Source organism: Teleopsis dalmanni, chromosome 1, assembly GCF_002237135.1.
Source record: "Teleopsis dalmanni isolate 2A chromosome 1, ASM223713v2, whole genome shotgun sequence".
Taxonomy (NCBI): Eukaryota; Metazoa; Arthropoda; class Insecta; order Diptera; family Diopsidae; genus Teleopsis; species Teleopsis dalmanni.
Genome location: NC_051846.1, coordinates 22,901,126 through 22,918,138, shown reverse-complemented (window position 1 = coordinate 22,918,138; position 17,013 = coordinate 22,901,126). Strand labels below are relative to the sequence as shown.

General features: G+C 29.0%; 1 protein-coding gene across 2 annotated transcripts; it reads right to left on the bottom strand.

The window, feature by feature from the left end:
* Window positions 1-1,010: 1,010 nt before the first annotated feature.
* On the bottom strand, window positions 1,011-16,312 carry LOC119673395 (tubulin polymerization-promoting protein homolog). 2 transcript variants are annotated; one of them, XM_038084661.1, is made up of 3 exons: window positions 16,195-16,312; window positions 1,291-1,690; window positions 1,011-1,216 (listed from the first exon to the last, which is right to left on the bottom strand). In XM_038084661.1, the coding sequence occupies exons 2-3, from the start codon at window positions 1,678-1,680 to the stop codon at window positions 1,034-1,036; spliced, it is 573 nt and encodes a 190-aa protein (XP_037940589.1). In that variant the 5' UTR covers window positions 1,681-1,690; window positions 16,195-16,312; the 3' UTR covers window positions 1,011-1,033. The 2 variants fall into 2 exon arrangements, with proteins under 2 accessions (XP_037940589.1, XP_037940588.1); XM_038084660.1 differs by lacking the exon at window positions 16,195-16,312 and adding an exon at window positions 1,912-2,133.
* Between the last annotated feature and the right edge of the window lie 701 nt (window positions 16,313-17,013).

Sequence of the window (17,013 nt, the reverse complement as noted above, 5' to 3'; positions counted from 1 at the left end):
CATATCTTATTCACTGAATTCCATTATATACAAGTTGTTATTTCAATACCGTTCAATCGCTTCTTTCCTAGGGAAACTGTTTCTTAAGCATTTCTCACAAACGATTAAATTCCGCCTAGAGTTGTAAGCTAGTCTTGTAAGTTGATGGCAAGTAGCTCCTTGTCCAAACCGTCACTAAAGAACAAATTCATTCCATTTCTGGTGTAATAATGTCATTACAAAAACAGAACTACAAAACCATCGTCTCGTGACTGTTGATGGCTAGCGGTGTCTTTATGAGCTAATACTAGGGAATTATTACATTTTATTGACTAATTGGACTTCGCATAACTTTTCTGGGTATTCTTTTTGTTTTGATAAATCATTGATAAATCATTTATTGCTTTTCATATACATATATTAAATTTTATTGGCAATTTTATTAAAAGTACATACATTTCAATTTTCAATACAACTTTAGGAATTCTTCAATATTTTCAATGTCGTTATTAATAATAAATAAATAAATTCCAATAATTTTGCATAAAACTTTTTCCTCTATATTGTAAAAATTTTGAACATTTTTTATTAGATTTTTATTTATAAAAGAACTGTAAATAGATATATCAATCGGTGTAAATATCTCTGTGGTCATTAAATTTTGAACTTCTTTTTGGTTTCAATAGGTATTAGGTATATGTAAGAGTTTTATATATATAATTTTGATAGACATTTAAAAAGTGATTTTTTTTTATTAGTAGGTTCAGAGGGTATTGCTTCTCTTAGATCTAAGAATTTAAATGTATTATGTATATGGAAATATATTTTTTAATATGTATTAAATATAAAATATTTATAAATAAATTATTTACGTATATATGCAATATCACAACTTAACTTTAAAATTATATTAAAAATTATTTAAACTAAAAGTAGATCAGAATTTTAAGTTCGGGAAAAAACCTTGTTTGAAAATGTGGGTTTCTTAGATTGATCTTGCGAATTTGAAAAATTATTAATAATCATTTTAATTTTTTTTTTTTTGACTAAATAATTAATGTGCAGTATCGTAAGAATCCTTGTGTTGATAACCAGTTACATAGCCAGAATCATCAACCAAATTTTTGCGTCCAGCAATACCTTTACCTTTGCCGGTGGCATCGAAACGTTCTTTATGAGATCCAGTATATTTGCTAGTGTCGGTGAGACGCTCCACAGCTGAAGCAGCTTTGCCAGCCTGAAAAAAATAAATGGAAAAATAGTGTTACATACTTTTTTAACTTAGAATTTAATAACTTTTTCTTTACTTACGGAAACTTGTAACACTCCTGGTGCACCACAACCGGACATTTTCTTCTTGATTTCATCGAGCTCAACTTTTCTAGTTTTTGCTAAATCATCTAAGAACTTATTGTAATCGCCATAGGAGATTTTCATTGCTTTGAATTTCTTGAAATGTATACCAGTATCGGTAGTTGTAATTTTCTTATCGATAACCTTGGCCTGCTTCATCCATTTGTCACTCTGCGATAGTGTTATCATCTTACCATCTGATTTAGTATCTCCGAATTTTGAGAAAGCCTTAAATTGATCTTGAAAACTAACTTTAGGTTCTTCTAAGGCCATTTGAGCCATTTCTGCAACAGGTCCGTCGGCGGGTGCAGGTGAGGGGCTTGTACCATTCTTAGCTTCATCAGACATGCTATTAGATCTGCAAAAAAAAATAGTGTTAAAAGATTATTTTCTTTTATTTTCCAATTTTTTTATGGTTCAATAAAAGTTCCTTTCCATGAAATATTTATTTTTATTACAAGTCACGCACGCTACTCAATGGTTTATGGGTAGAAAGGAATTACTAGGACTAGGTGAGTATGTGGATGTCTTAAAGTATAAATGTTGGTTGCGTATAAATAAAAATGTTGTAATTCTCACCTATAAGCTGCTACACGCACATACATTATTGTGTTTTTTTTTTAAGTTAACTAGTTACTTTGTGGATAAACTTAATTGTAATTGACGTAATTCTTATTATTGTATTCTAGGACGTTGTGTATTTTTGGTGTGTAGAAAAATTATAGTTAAAATTAGGTAATTACTCACTTCTTCAGATTTGGTATGATTTCATTGTTCATGTGTAATTATAAAATAAAGTAAATACATAGCCCTTAGTTTATTTTTGAGGCAAATCAGAATTTATTACAGTTTAGAATATTTCTTTTAAACATTTATTAAAGCAATTTTTTTAAATAAATGCATATTAAAATAAATACTCTATTATAAAATAATTAATAAGGTTTTGAAAATTATATTTGAGATATGCATAACATATATTTGGTATATTTCTAAATCTCACACTTGTTATTATTTAAAAAACTAGGTTTGTTACTTGTTAGGGCTATTGAAACCCTTCTTAAATGTAAACATATTGGAAAGTACTGATAAGGAGGTAATACGAACTACTTAATAGTGTAGTCGAAACAAATAAAAGAAATACATTTCATATGGTATTAAGTATAACATCCATTTCTTTGTATTTCGAATATGATATAGTCGAAAATGATATAGTCAATAAAAGCTAAAAAATAGATTCCACACCCCACTACCAATTATACTACAGGGTCAACATATCATATATTACTGACTGATCATTAACAGTTTATGAAACAAAAATTTAATTGTACTTCATATTAAAATATGTATTGTAACTAATATAGATCGCACACTAATTAACATTTTATAAGACAATAAAATGGTTGGCACGAATATTAAACAAAATATATTATCTGACTGTTCGCTTAATACCCCAGCAAACATTACCTCTAATATGTGGTATACAATAGATTGCTTTTGACCTTTATGTAAGAAAAACCGTGTTATAGTGCTTAACATAAACTCTTGAGTTTTATCTTGTGTCACTATTCTATTCTTCATAGTATCCGTTTCCCCTAGTGGTGAATAGGGCCGCAACGATTCTCTTAAACCGCACTCTGTTAGGTGCTTTTTTGCATATATGCAGAACTATATATATATTATTTCATGTATAGTGCGCTTCTGTCATTTCTCTTTCAATTGTTCTTCTCCAAGTTAAAGTCGGTGCATCAGGGCGTCGCTGCCTTGTGATTTCAATGTCAAAACTTGTCATGGAATATATTTATTTGGTCGTCGGATAACATGTACTATCCAATTCGATTTTCGCATATTTATTTCGGTTACAGCAGCTTTCTGATCTGTATGGAGCAAATGTTCTGCATTTGATATGTGGTTAGGCCACCATAATTCTAGGATTTGGTGGTCTAATAATAATGAAACATGTTCTGAATTAATTATATAAAATATTTTAAATACATTTTCACTCCAATAATTTTTATAGATGTAAATTCTGTGTATATAGATGTTGTAATTGCGACTATTCACTACATTCATGCAGTGATATCTCTAAATTGAATTCATTCATTCAGAAATTAATTAACACTTAAGGTATAAATAATTTATTCAAGGTATTGGAGTTCAATAAGTTCGTATTCAATTTCATATACTCGTATATTTCTAATTATGTAATTATTAGTTATTCAACTAAAACTTTTTTAAGCTTAATGGTATGTTTTATTATATATCTCAAGTAACATCTTTTTAAAATAATTTATTAAAATATATTATTTGCAGTTTAATAAAATTATTTACGTATAATTATATATAAGAAGAATAAATTTAAAGGGTTTTTTGGTTTATGGAGGAAAGTAATTTTTTAAAACATTATTTATATTCTTTTATTAACATTTACTATATATTATTTATATATACAGTGCTATGTATATATCTATAAAGACTCTGCATAACTGTGTGTGTGCTAATTGATTCAATTGATTTATTAGAAACATATACCCAATTCATCCATTGAATCATTCAGTGTTATCAAAATTTTATAACTCCTATACTTCAATATATAATAATGTAACCAGCGAAACAAAATGGAGTTTGTATGTCGAGAAAGAGCGCTACATCCCAATTGTTTACAAAGCCCATAGTAGCGTCTATTGGCAATGCTGATTCTTTATCTGATCTTCAAGCTGACATCATTTTTGTTCGTTCGACCACTATTCATACTAGTTGTCACCAAAAATTTTAAACTAATGCAATTCACTTTAAACTAGTGTCAACACAAATAACATATAAAGTAAGAACCATTTGCGTTAGAATAGTATTCATATATCTTGTTACCAAAATTTTAAAACTAGTTCACTTCACACTAGTATTAACACTAGTAACATGTAATGCACAATGTAACCAGTTCGAAAAAAATGGATTCGACTAGTATTTATACTAGTTACTACCAAAAGTTTTGAACGATTGCACTTCAATTCATAACAGTGTCAACACTAAAGCATGTAATAAGCATACTGATTAAATGTAATAAGGACAAATTGATTGAATTTGAACAAAATGAATTGAACTAGTATTTATACTAGTAACTACCAAAAATTTTGAACTAGTGCAGTTTACTTGACACTAATATCAACACTAAAGCATGTATTAAGCACACTGTAATCAATTTAAACAAACTGAATTGGACTAGCATTTATACTAGTAACTACATTTTAAACTAGTGTAGTTTACTTCACACTAGTGTCAATACTAGTAACATATAATAATGTTCGATTTAACCGGTTTAAACAGAACTTATTAATCGCTGCTATAGTTACTAATAGCTAAAAACGAAGTAATGTTATAGAAAATATAGAAACTATTTCATCGGCTACTCCCAATAATCTTGTACTGAATCAAAAGGTTCCATTACTGTCACTTGGCGATTGACTACACTAGGAACAAGTACTGTTTATATTATGTTTAGTCAGAATTTAGTGTTTTAACTACCCCTATTTTATATAGGATATATTAATACAAAAATCTTTATAGTCCCAATAATTTTATACTGAACCAACAGGTCCCATTAAATGACAAAGCTGTATAAATGTAACCATTACTTTCACTTGGCGTTTGACTACTTTAGGGACAAGTACTGTTTATATTACATTTAGTCAGAATTTAGTGTTTTAACTACCCCTATTTTATATAGGATATATTAATAAAAAATCTTTATAGTCCCAATAATTTTATACTGGACCAACAGGTCCCATTAAGTAACAGAGCTGTATAAATGTAACTATTACTTTCACTTGGCGATTGACTACACTAGGAACAAGTACTGGTTATATTATGTTTAGTCAGAATTTAGTGTTTAAATTACCCCGATTTTATATAGGATATATTAATACAAAAATCATTATATTTTATAATTTTATTATCGCTTTATTAGATTGTCAAATTTATTTTCCTATGTTGTTAATTATATACTTATACTCTGTTAAACACATATCATTTGTATTAATTTTATAAATGAAATGTTTATTTATTTTGCGATTTCTTTAACTGAAGACTATCACAACTGCCATAATTTTAACCGCATTAACACACCGAAAACACTTGTAGAAAATAGTTCATATCTTCAGGCAACAAGTTAAACAATGTTTTTAAGTAAACCACAACAACAAACGAGAGTAAAATGTAAACAATTGTGTAAACAAAAGATAAAAAAGTTTAAAGAAAAACTGATATCAAGACAAGAGTTCAATCGATTGACAATTTGAGATTTTCCAACGTTTTCTTACACTAACAAACTTAAGTAATCTTAAAGACACAAAAGCACAACTGCGTCGTCGAACTTAAAGCCAAAAATACGCAAAGCTACAAGTCCACACCGAAGGCGCAGCAAATAATGAACTCAATATCAATTCTTCTACGTTATTTCGCTTCTGCAGTTCATAGATACGCCGTAATAGCGATAATTAATTGTGTGCTTTTTTTTTGTATGCGCATTCTATTTTGCTTTTAGATTGTTTTTTCTATTTTTTAAAAGTCATAACAAATTTGGATGATATCATTGACTAACAACAAACAAGTATTAGCAATTCAAAAGTCAAGAGTTGTCAGTACTACAAAAACTTGCTTTAAACACCGTCTAAGAATTTAAAATAGATGGTCCTATAAGTTTTGAGCAATTCTCTTCTCGCAAATTCACAATAAAAATCTCCATCATTTTAATGTTAAGATGGAGATAAAGATACAAATCTCTTCATTAAATATGCCTAAAAATATACTGAAGTGCTCTTAAGTTGCTATAAGCGTACTTTGATAGTTTTCAATAATTCAACTCGATTAACAATTGTCTTATGAGAATGTACTTGTCACATTATCTTCTAGATATATTACAAATTACAAATTTCAACCTTGAATGAAGGAAACCACATTCACCTTTCTGAGTATAAGACTTTCTATTTAATTATATTTTATAGATGTGTACAGCTTCTAGATAGTCTTAAACGCTTCCAATCAGATATATTACTCTAAATTTTTTTACATATGTTATACATATGTACGATTTATAAGCTTTGTCAATAAGTCAAAATAGTTCTAACCCATGAGTTTTTAATTATATGGTAACACAACGGGTCTGTAAGCCTAAGTGGATCTCTTGGGATCGCCGGTTTAATCTAAGCTAACCTAAGTGTACGGTTTCTGAAAATAATTAGTTTAATAATTCAAACTATATCTTTTATACCGTTTACACAACAAAATATAGAAATAGTTTAAATATATAAATATATATATACCTTATTATTATTATGTTGAAGCTCTTTGAGCTAGTGCACTTTAGCACTTTTACTCGAGGTATTTTGAAAACCTCTCTTTACGCCTTGATTGGATTAATGTTTATCACTTCATCAGACTAAGCAATAATACCTTATATAAATACATATATATATTATATAAATATATTTAAGGTTCATCAAAATTATTGTAACGCATTGTAAGGAAACTTCGAACATTCTATCAAATATATATAACATAGATCAAGTCGAAAAGCTGAGTTTAATTAAAATTAAGACTGCATTTACACTGGGAGACATTTATTGCTCATTGTGATGCTCATTGTGTTAAGCAATAACAATAAAGCTGTGGAGATCTATCGAGTCTAATGTCATTATTCATCTAGACCAGTGTATAACGGGTAACCAAGATATTAAAGTCGCTTCGTCAGACATAAAAAGTGATCAATGGTATCCAGTTCTTCATCGTTAGGATCCACTTGTCAGAATACACCAATGTTAAATCATTAATGTAATGATATGTTAATACTTCAGTATATAAACGAATTGTGGATTTGGTGAAGCCCTTCTTCCTTAATACTTTGATAGTCCAGTAAATAACAAATTGTAGGTTTCTTTTATTGCCATCTAATCTTGACCATACGGTTCAAGCGACTTCAAAGTCTTCACTACACTAGTCATACATCACCGGTGAGACAAGGTGACATTTCTTACAGAAAATGTAACATAATAATGGTAGAGTTGAAAATATAACAATGCCTTTATCCTCTTTCAAATAATTTATCACAAATAATAATAATTGCAATAACATAAAGTACCAAACGGTCTCAGAATAGTCGCCATTAAATAATTGCAAAAAATGTTGTGTAAAGTAGTTTAAAGTTTGAGATATAGTATATTCACAGATATATATATTAATTTTGTTTATTCTATTTATTTATGATTTAGTTTTCATCATAATGTGGTCACGAGTTCGTAACTAAGGTTATACACTGTACACGTTCGTCCTACTACGTCTTAAAGAAGGACCGCTCTCATTAATTCCATTCAATATTAACTCACTGACTCCATATTAATATCATTATTATCATTGTTATCACAAAAACTCAATTATTTCAAATACTATTAATATTAATATGACCAACCAGTTTGAATCGAATCTGTGGTCCAAGATTAACCCTGAAAGTTCAATATCACTTCGCTGATATAGTCATGAAGTTAGGATGGAAAAAATCCTCTAGTGAAAAACATATTTATAACAGTAATCGAAGCCGGAAGATGTAGGTAAATGATAATGTCTCTGTAGACATTAACAAGTTAAGGTATCACCAGCCGCACTTAACGTACGGGACTAAGCAACTGAAAGGGAATGCTGTGTCAGGCCGCAAACTCACTACTAATATATTAGGGCCAACAAATTCAGATAGTAATTATTCAGTATCAAAACATTAGATTATCTATATAGTCCTTATGAGCTATTACAAAGGAGTATTTGAGCACAAGTGGGCTTTGGTGTACAAGTTCGATACTACAACCTAATTCTATCGAACCTGAGTAGAAAGACTAACACTTTGGATGTTGGATAAATTTAGTCAAGTGCAATTATTAGTAACTACTAATTTTTTCTCTTAATAGGAAAAGTTTCACTTTATAATTGTTAATTTATAAAATAACTTTAGTTAGTTTAAGTTTTTAACACAAACTGAAAAGTGTGGAAAATCACACATTCTTATTATTATATAAAAAAAATAAATATGTACTATAAATGCATTTGAGTAATAAAAAATATATATAATTTGACAAATTATTTGTAGTCTCGATGGCTATAAATAAATAACGTCATTGGTAATGCATTTCAGTTAACTTGAATGGCATTCAAATTTATAAATTTATCTTTTTACGCTTATTAAAAAGATGACACACAATTTCGTGCTTGAAATTAAAATCATCATTAATTCCTGGCTCATTTCACTGGACAGTCCAAGCCGTTCGATTATCAACACAATCGTTTTCCATAATTGATTGACAATAAGTTTCAGTTTGACTTCTGCGCCAACTATCAATGCGAAAAAATTCACAGCATCCATTCACATTCATTATCACACTCGAGATAAAAAAACTATAAAAAAATTATTTAAAATATCAAGAACTGCTCCAGCACAGTCGGAAGCAGCTGTTGAAATATTAAATTAAAAATTTTTAATTTAAGTTATGCCCGCGCTTACAACCGCAGATACATAATCACACTACATATACATATAGCACAAAAGTATCTTTGGATTAAGATACAGACACAGAATATTGATGGACGTATGTATGTACGGGTTTAATTTTATGAACGTCATATGGAAAAATTGACTAAAAATAAATTTAGAAACAAAATTGAATTTTCCGCTTTAGAGAAATTAGAACGCAGACATCCGCAATAAATAGTAAATATTTTTTGGAATTTTTATTATTTATTTAATATTTTGACTGAATAAAAGATAGATGTTGCAAATATGTCCCGCAGAGACATAGAGATTTTTAAACCTGTGTAATGTATTCATTATTAAATAATAATATTTTAAATTAAATATTAAGTATATAACGTATTAATATTAATTATACATAAAAATCGTTTAAGGACACATGAAAATCTATAATTAAATTATTACAATATTACGATATGCCAAGTTGGAATCTATAAGCAACCCTTTAAGTACTTGTTACTATATATAAAAATCGCTTAGGCCTACGTAGAAATCAAAGCTAATCCAAAAACAACTGAATGAGAAGTCACTTTGACCCAAGAGGATCAAATAAAATTATACTGCATAGGCGGTTACTTCAAAAAAAAATATATTTATATATGTATATGTATATATATATATAAAAATATATATATATGTATTTTTGTATATCAAAAATACATATTATATCATAATATTATATTTATATTATCTTATAATCTAAAGTTTTTTGTCATAGAAAAATATCAGAAAGATCTGGAGCTCAACAATAATGAAATATGGTCGTCGACCGACATAGAAGATGTAGGATTTTACAGTCTCAAAATTTAAAATTGACCCTAAATGATCTTTTATTTCAATATTTTTATTGTTTCAAATAGATCAAAAGGTGTTTAAAACTACTGTAATTTGTTAGCTAATATAGTCATGAAATTTTAACACATATCTGTTCAAAGTTAGTACTTTGATAAGACCCTATTAATATATGGTATATATTAATATATCACACAAAAATTTTTTTTTTCACACTTATTACTATTTTTTAACGAATTGTAGTTTAACATTTATTTCAATTATTGTTTTTGTAGTGATATCTGTTCTAGTGATTAGAAATACAAGCACCCAACTAATATCAACATTATTCCATATATTAATCTATAGGTATATTTTTGTTCATACCGATAAAACCTGATTGAGGTACTATACTTCACTTAGGAGAGAAGTAAGATAAAAGTCAATGTCTCCAACTGTCAAACTGTAGAAATTGTAAATAACTCTATTTAGATGCATTTAGATAATATGAAAAAAATGAATGAATTAATAGGTGATGTCAATGTAGAGGCTCCACAGCAAATTATAGCTGCAAGTACCATTTGCAGAAACTATGTATCCCTAATTCAATCAAATATTCCTTTATATTCCTTTAAAGCCAAAGATATAAAAGACAAATCTTTAGATCTATATAAGAGATAATTTTTGACTTTAAAGAATATCTATATTCCACCGAATGAGTGATACAAATGGCGTTTCGGATTGGTAAATCTGGAGAAATGTTTTCAATCAAAGTGCTCTTTTAATGCACTTTCAGTGCAATTTTAATATTCGATTGGTAAATCTGAGACAAATGTATAAGATTCGAGATTAATTTATAATACTTGAGATATTTTACCAGAGTAGCAAGATTAACAGCTGTTTTATATGAGTTGACTAATAAAATGTTGTTTGATTCGATATATGTATTTATTATCATGTGATCCTTTTCCGAGTTAGTGCATCTGGGTGCTTTTACTCTTTGATAGCTGGGGGTTTCTGCAGAGTCCTACCCATCTCATTGACTAATTTATGTATTCTTCATAAGCTTCTTGATTATTCAATGACTGATCTAAAATCTGCGTACCGCCCTGTGCGGCTAGTGATTACTCTGAGATTATATAGTGCTAGTAGGGCAGCTTGTCGGTTTTCGCATATAGTTTCAGCGCTCTGTTCCTTAAGTATTTTTTGACCAGATCTATTCTAAGGTATCTTAGCATATCATTCGTGCGGATGTAACATGGCTCTTTGAAGAGTATTCGGAGAATCTGACTTTGAGCAACTTGTAGCTTCTGAATAGTAGAGTCGGCAGCTTTGCATACTACTACAAAAATGTTGATTGGGCAGCAAATTTTGACAGATCGAGAGTAAATTTAAATTGAAGCCATATTAATTGAGATTAATCAAAAACGCCAATAATTTCTGTAAATGGTACTTGTAAGCTATTCCGGATTAGGCAATTGGGGTTTTGAAAACATGAACTAAAAAACGATCTAGAAAAAGTTTCAATTTGAAAAGTTCAGTAAGTGCAGTAGATAATAATGGTGTTTTGACTCTGAAGTCTGTAATGAAATTGTTTAGATAGTAAAATAGTTAGAAACTTGGTAGTTATATCTAACTAAATACACTCCCTAGTGCCAAAATAGGAAGAGAAGAAAATGCAATGATATTAATTCGATTAAATTAAATTTTAAATTAGAATCTGTTGGGCGGTGCTCTTATAATTGCTATTATAATTAATCAGAGATTCCATTAAAGGAAAAATTGAAAATTTTTAATGCAATATTTTTCCATTTTCTGATTCTTCAATTTATTTTACTCATTTTTTTTCACTTTCATCTAATGCAAATGTAAGCACAATTGCTTTTGTTGTAAATAATCTTGAAATGGTTACGATGGGTAGGTCAAGGTTAATAGTAATTCAACTTCCGCACATTGTAAGCGCCCTCTTCCAATCATCCCTACTACTAAACAAATAAACATACTCAATACAAGTTTCATAAAATTTCAGAATGACATCAACCTTGTATTAAAATATGTAGTTTCATTTAAATTTATTTTAATAAATATTTTTTCGCAATTCAGCGTTCATTTGGCTGCGATAAAGCAAAAAATAACTACAAAAAAAAAACATTTCGGTTACTGATAGAAAATGTAGAATATATTAAAATAGCTTTAAATGATGTATTAAATTATGTCATCGCTGTGTTCGATGTGTAAACAAGAGAATATACATGAAACCGAAACCACCGCAGCAAATGGGCGCGTTTTACTGGATTCAATTACGTTCCAAAATAATTACGAAGACCAGAGAGACGAACTTGGTCAACGGTTGGTCTAAAAGTGCGCTGTACGCTGTGCGCTGTGCGCGGTACTTAAGAAGTAAATGAAAAATATTTACTATCATTAATCATGATTCTTAATTTGTTTCCATTTTGGAAACGTGTTTCGCACTGCGAAGAGTGCGCTAAAGAGACAAGAAAACATATATCTCCTGTATAGTCCAATAACTGCAATTGTATCTTTTGCCAATTAGCATTGTTTTATACTACCAAAGCCACAATTTATTAAACAAAAGATTAATAATTCTGCAGAATTATGTGTGTCCTCTGTGCGTCCCCCGTGTGCGTCCTTAATTAATCGTAGTGCTTGTAAATTACAAAATTACACGAGGGAAACATAATTTGGGCTGACCGAAAGTAATAAATACAATACAATTCATACAATTCATACAATTCAATATTTAAGAATTTAATTAAAAAATCAAAATCCAAAAATCAGAAATCAAAAATCAAAAGCCAAAAATACCAACAAACAAATAATTGAAAATACATATAATCACATAGAGTAAACGTAGTAATTTGCAACGCCCAGAGTGCGTAATTTACGACTCGAGAGTATCGCTTCAGTCAGATCTGTTGACTGTGGTTGACTGTGGAAGTTTCCGTGACCGCCGAAATATGTTAACACGCTTATCGTAGTTGCTTTTAAATTATCCGCTGCCCAAACAAGTCATTCCTATAATTTATTAATATTTTTCATAATTTTTTTATCGTTTTAAATAATTTTAAAATTGATTTTTTTATGTTCTGTCATTATTTCGGTATTAAGTTTGGGATTACGTCTCTAAAATTTATTTGTTCTGCAGCTTAAAAAAAAGTGTGGCTTATACCAAATTCGGTTAATTGAATTAAAATGCGACAAAAATTATTGTCATCTTATTTGGCATATTACAATAATTATTTCATTCAAGCCAACTTTTGTCCAAATTCATTCCTTACGTATTTGGTAGTAGTCAATTTTATACTATTATCACTTCAGAGATCAACTAACCATTTAAGAAAGTTTTATTGAAAGCTGGAACGTGTTTGATAATTAAATTAAAAAGTGAAAAAGCGGAAGCGAAGTGGTAACTGGCGTAGATAGCATCTTGGTGACTTTAAAATAATATTAAAGAAAAACCCAAAACAGCATTTAGGAATGGTATATTTTAGTATTTTAGAATAGTCTTATCTTCCAAAAGTTCGAAAAAATTTTTGTAAAAGATCTGTATAAAACAGTGATTCCCAACCGGTGGTCTGCGGATAGTTAAAAATGGTTCGTGAATCAAATTTAACAAGTATATCGTTCACCTATTAAAATATACGCACAAAAACTTTCCAAGTAATTATATATCTACTTTATAGTCTATATAACGTACCTATGCAATTATACAATTTATTATGAATTATGCCAGAGATGCATAAAGCAATTAAAATAATCATACAGTTCATTATTTTTAAACTTTGTGGTCCCTACTAAAAACAAAAATATCATAGTTGTCTTTGGTCAAAAGAAGGTTGGGAACCACTGATATATAAGATCCTTCATCCTTTTAAAAGAAATTTAATAATAATTATTAAATTAATTAACTTAATTAAGTGAACCTTTATATAAAGCAGAATAAAAGATAAATTAAAGCGACACAAGTTTATTGAGAATCATTTATATAAAGTTGAACTGGCGAACGTAAAACTTCTATTTAAATTCCTCTTATCTAGTTGACTGCCTTAATGGAAGGTAGAAGAATACTTCTATTTTCAAAAAGTTTGAAAATTATCTGACAGAAGGACACGGATAGTAAAAACACATCCTTATAAAAGAAACTCAGTTATGCTGAAAAAGAATGGATTTTTAATGATTAATAGAATTACGGTTACTCTTGTGAACCTCAGGTCAAACTGAGCAGAAACTGAGCAGAGCCCCAGTGCTAAGTTGACTTTAAGCGTTATTTAAACATGCTGAGGAACTTCTAGTTTATCGATTAATAATATTTCTGTGTTAAGGTAAGTAAAGATTCCCTACAAACGCACTAATTTCAAAATATAATCTAACAGAGATGATCTCTTCGTAAAAGTTTCAAATAATGATGTAAACACAAACTTCATAAAATTAACTTCACTGGATTTAGTTCGTTACTAGGACAGTTAACAATAAAATACCTTATTCATAAAACTGTAGTCTGGCTAAATAAATATATTTACAGCACCCACGCCGGCATCTTACATCTTACGAATAAGCAGTTCCGGATGAGTCAGAAAGGGTTAATGTAAGTATTTTTTTACATGCTACTTCTTTGACATTTGTCCCTGACAGCCAAACAATGGACAAAAGGAAATCTTAAATGGACCGCAAAAATTGGGAAATACCCTACAAGATGAAGGCATCGGTTGTGCGAACAACTGCTAAAATCTTAACTAATTAGATAAACATAACTCAGTACAGAGCCAATTAGAAATAAAGAAACATAATAGAAAGTATATGTTCAACAGTGAACGGAAACGGATGAATGATGAAGATAATTTCTTTAATTTTAGTTCATGCACAAAATTCCAAGTTCTAAATTAAATAGAAACGCAAGATACTTCACTAATTCAAAAAAAGCGGATATTATGGAACTAGCTATCCTGTCACTCAAAACAGGATCGAAAAATATGGCAACAAGGTCTTCTATGATGTTGAAAGTATTCAAATGAGAACGCGGCCACAAGAAATAAAGAAAATAAATCTGATGGTTGAGGCACCGTTTTCGCAAAGAACTGCTAAAATCGTAATGTCAAAATCTATATAAACCATGCAATGCTTTGTTTTATTACAAAAAATAGCTCTTCAGTAATTCTTCTATAGGTAGCGGACCCACTTAGCTGCTATGTGTTATAGGCGATATAATTTTTAAACAATTCTAGCTTTAATGAATAAAAAAAGGTAGAGATCAGCAATATTTTTTAATTAATGGTTATTATTAGTTTAAAATTTTTGATTAATTTAGTTTTAGTTTTTTTAATTAATTTAAATGGTTTAATTTAAAATTATTAATAATGATAATACAGTTTATTGACATAAAATCAGATTATATAAAATTTCTAATTACCCCTATAAAAAAGCAGTACTTTCAATTTGACTTAAGAATAAAGGTAAACATATACCATTTATTTATATTTAACAGTGAGTCATTAGTCTATACTCACGCAGTACAGTCCCTTAACAAAATATGCCCATGACAACGCATATCTTTATTGCATATAAATAAGTAATGTCTGTATTCAGTTCTACTAATAAAGGAAACATCTAACATAAATAAAAGAAAAAACATAAAAGGACATTAAGGAAAGAGATTAAAAATGCTACTGGGAAAAACATAAATTTTTAATTATGCATGATATGCAAAAACTGAGAAATGTACACAAAACACGCTAAAAATAATAGTTCAAAAACCTACTAAGTCTACCAGGAAATAAGAAGCCAGTGTCCACATACTATATTTTCCTACAAATAAGCGAAAGACTTTCACTGTTTCGCAACGAAACTATGTAAAAAATTACACTAAACATTGACTGCCTAAATCGTTGCAAAAGATGCAAAAAACGGGTGTGCTTAGCAGAATAAGCAACAAATTGTAGTCTCAGGTCCAAGATACACATACAACATTCATTATATATTATGACACCATATGACATCATACCACCGAATGGGCCCACTATGAAGATTGTTTGAAATGCGCATGTTTGTTATCAAAAATATATGTACAAACAATTCAGATTGCAAATAACGCCAAAGATATAGATGCATATATATATAGTTTTGTTTAAATATATATACATATATAGATCCTTTAATGATTATATTCATATGACGAACACAGCAAGTACACTTATATGCACGCTCCTGCGCCCCTAAAAGGATGCTTCACTTCAAAACAAGGAAGTATGAGATGCTTTTTGAAAGCGGAAGTGAAGATGCTCAACATTGCTTCAGATAAAACTCAATTTAGGTCATGAATAAAGTAATTGGAATATGCATATATTAATAAGGATATGTTGTTTAAATTATTTATATATATTTTATATATGCACTTTATATTCACTCAAATATTCCTGTCTGTTATTTAAATTTTACAATTTACTAAATAACTTTTGCGCACTTTTGTTTTTAATATAAAATTATATGTTTATTTTTTTTTAACAACTTACATTTTTTTTTTACTGCACAATATTAAATATTTTTATAACAAAATTTTTGTATTGTTTTTATTTTATTTTGTTTATTTATTTTTGTTTAAACTACTCGGAAATTTTCGCACTTGTACTGTACAAAAAAGCAGCTCGAACTCAACTGTCTATCAGGCAAAATTGAAAAACGTAAAAAAGCTAAGGGAAAAGTCTTTCATGAATTTGATTTTGAGTCTTTTTATTTGTTTTGAGTGAGAACTAGGAAGCTTGAGTGGTTTTGAAATGAGCACGTAAATAAAGACTAGAGATAGAACAAACAAAAATATTTCAAATAAAACAATTTTATTGTCCCATAAATTCTAAAGCCTGATTAAAATTTAAAAGTAATTTCTTTTAAGTTAATAATAATTATATCTATATCATTTTTCAACAATTAAAAGGTACACATATTTTTAAATAATATTAAAGAGCATAGTATGTATTACTTAATAATTTAATATTTATTATATACTCTACAAAAATAGTCAATTTTCAAAAGGTGAATTAATGAGTTGGTTGCCCTTTCTCTGAATTAACAATTATTCGTCGTTTTAAAACAACGATTCGTTGTGGTTTTCAACGCAACGTAGTCTAGTAAATCTTTCATCATGACCGATGGGTAACTAATTTTTGAACAATCGCAAAGGTTGTGCGATTGTATCTTTCACGTCTTAGTAACCATTAACTACTTAGGGGAATTCGGAAAATTTCTATAAGGCCCTATGCTCCACAAGGAGATAAACAAATTAAGAAGATTAAGAGATATTTGAATTCTCTTTGCATGGATTCCTATCTCCAGTG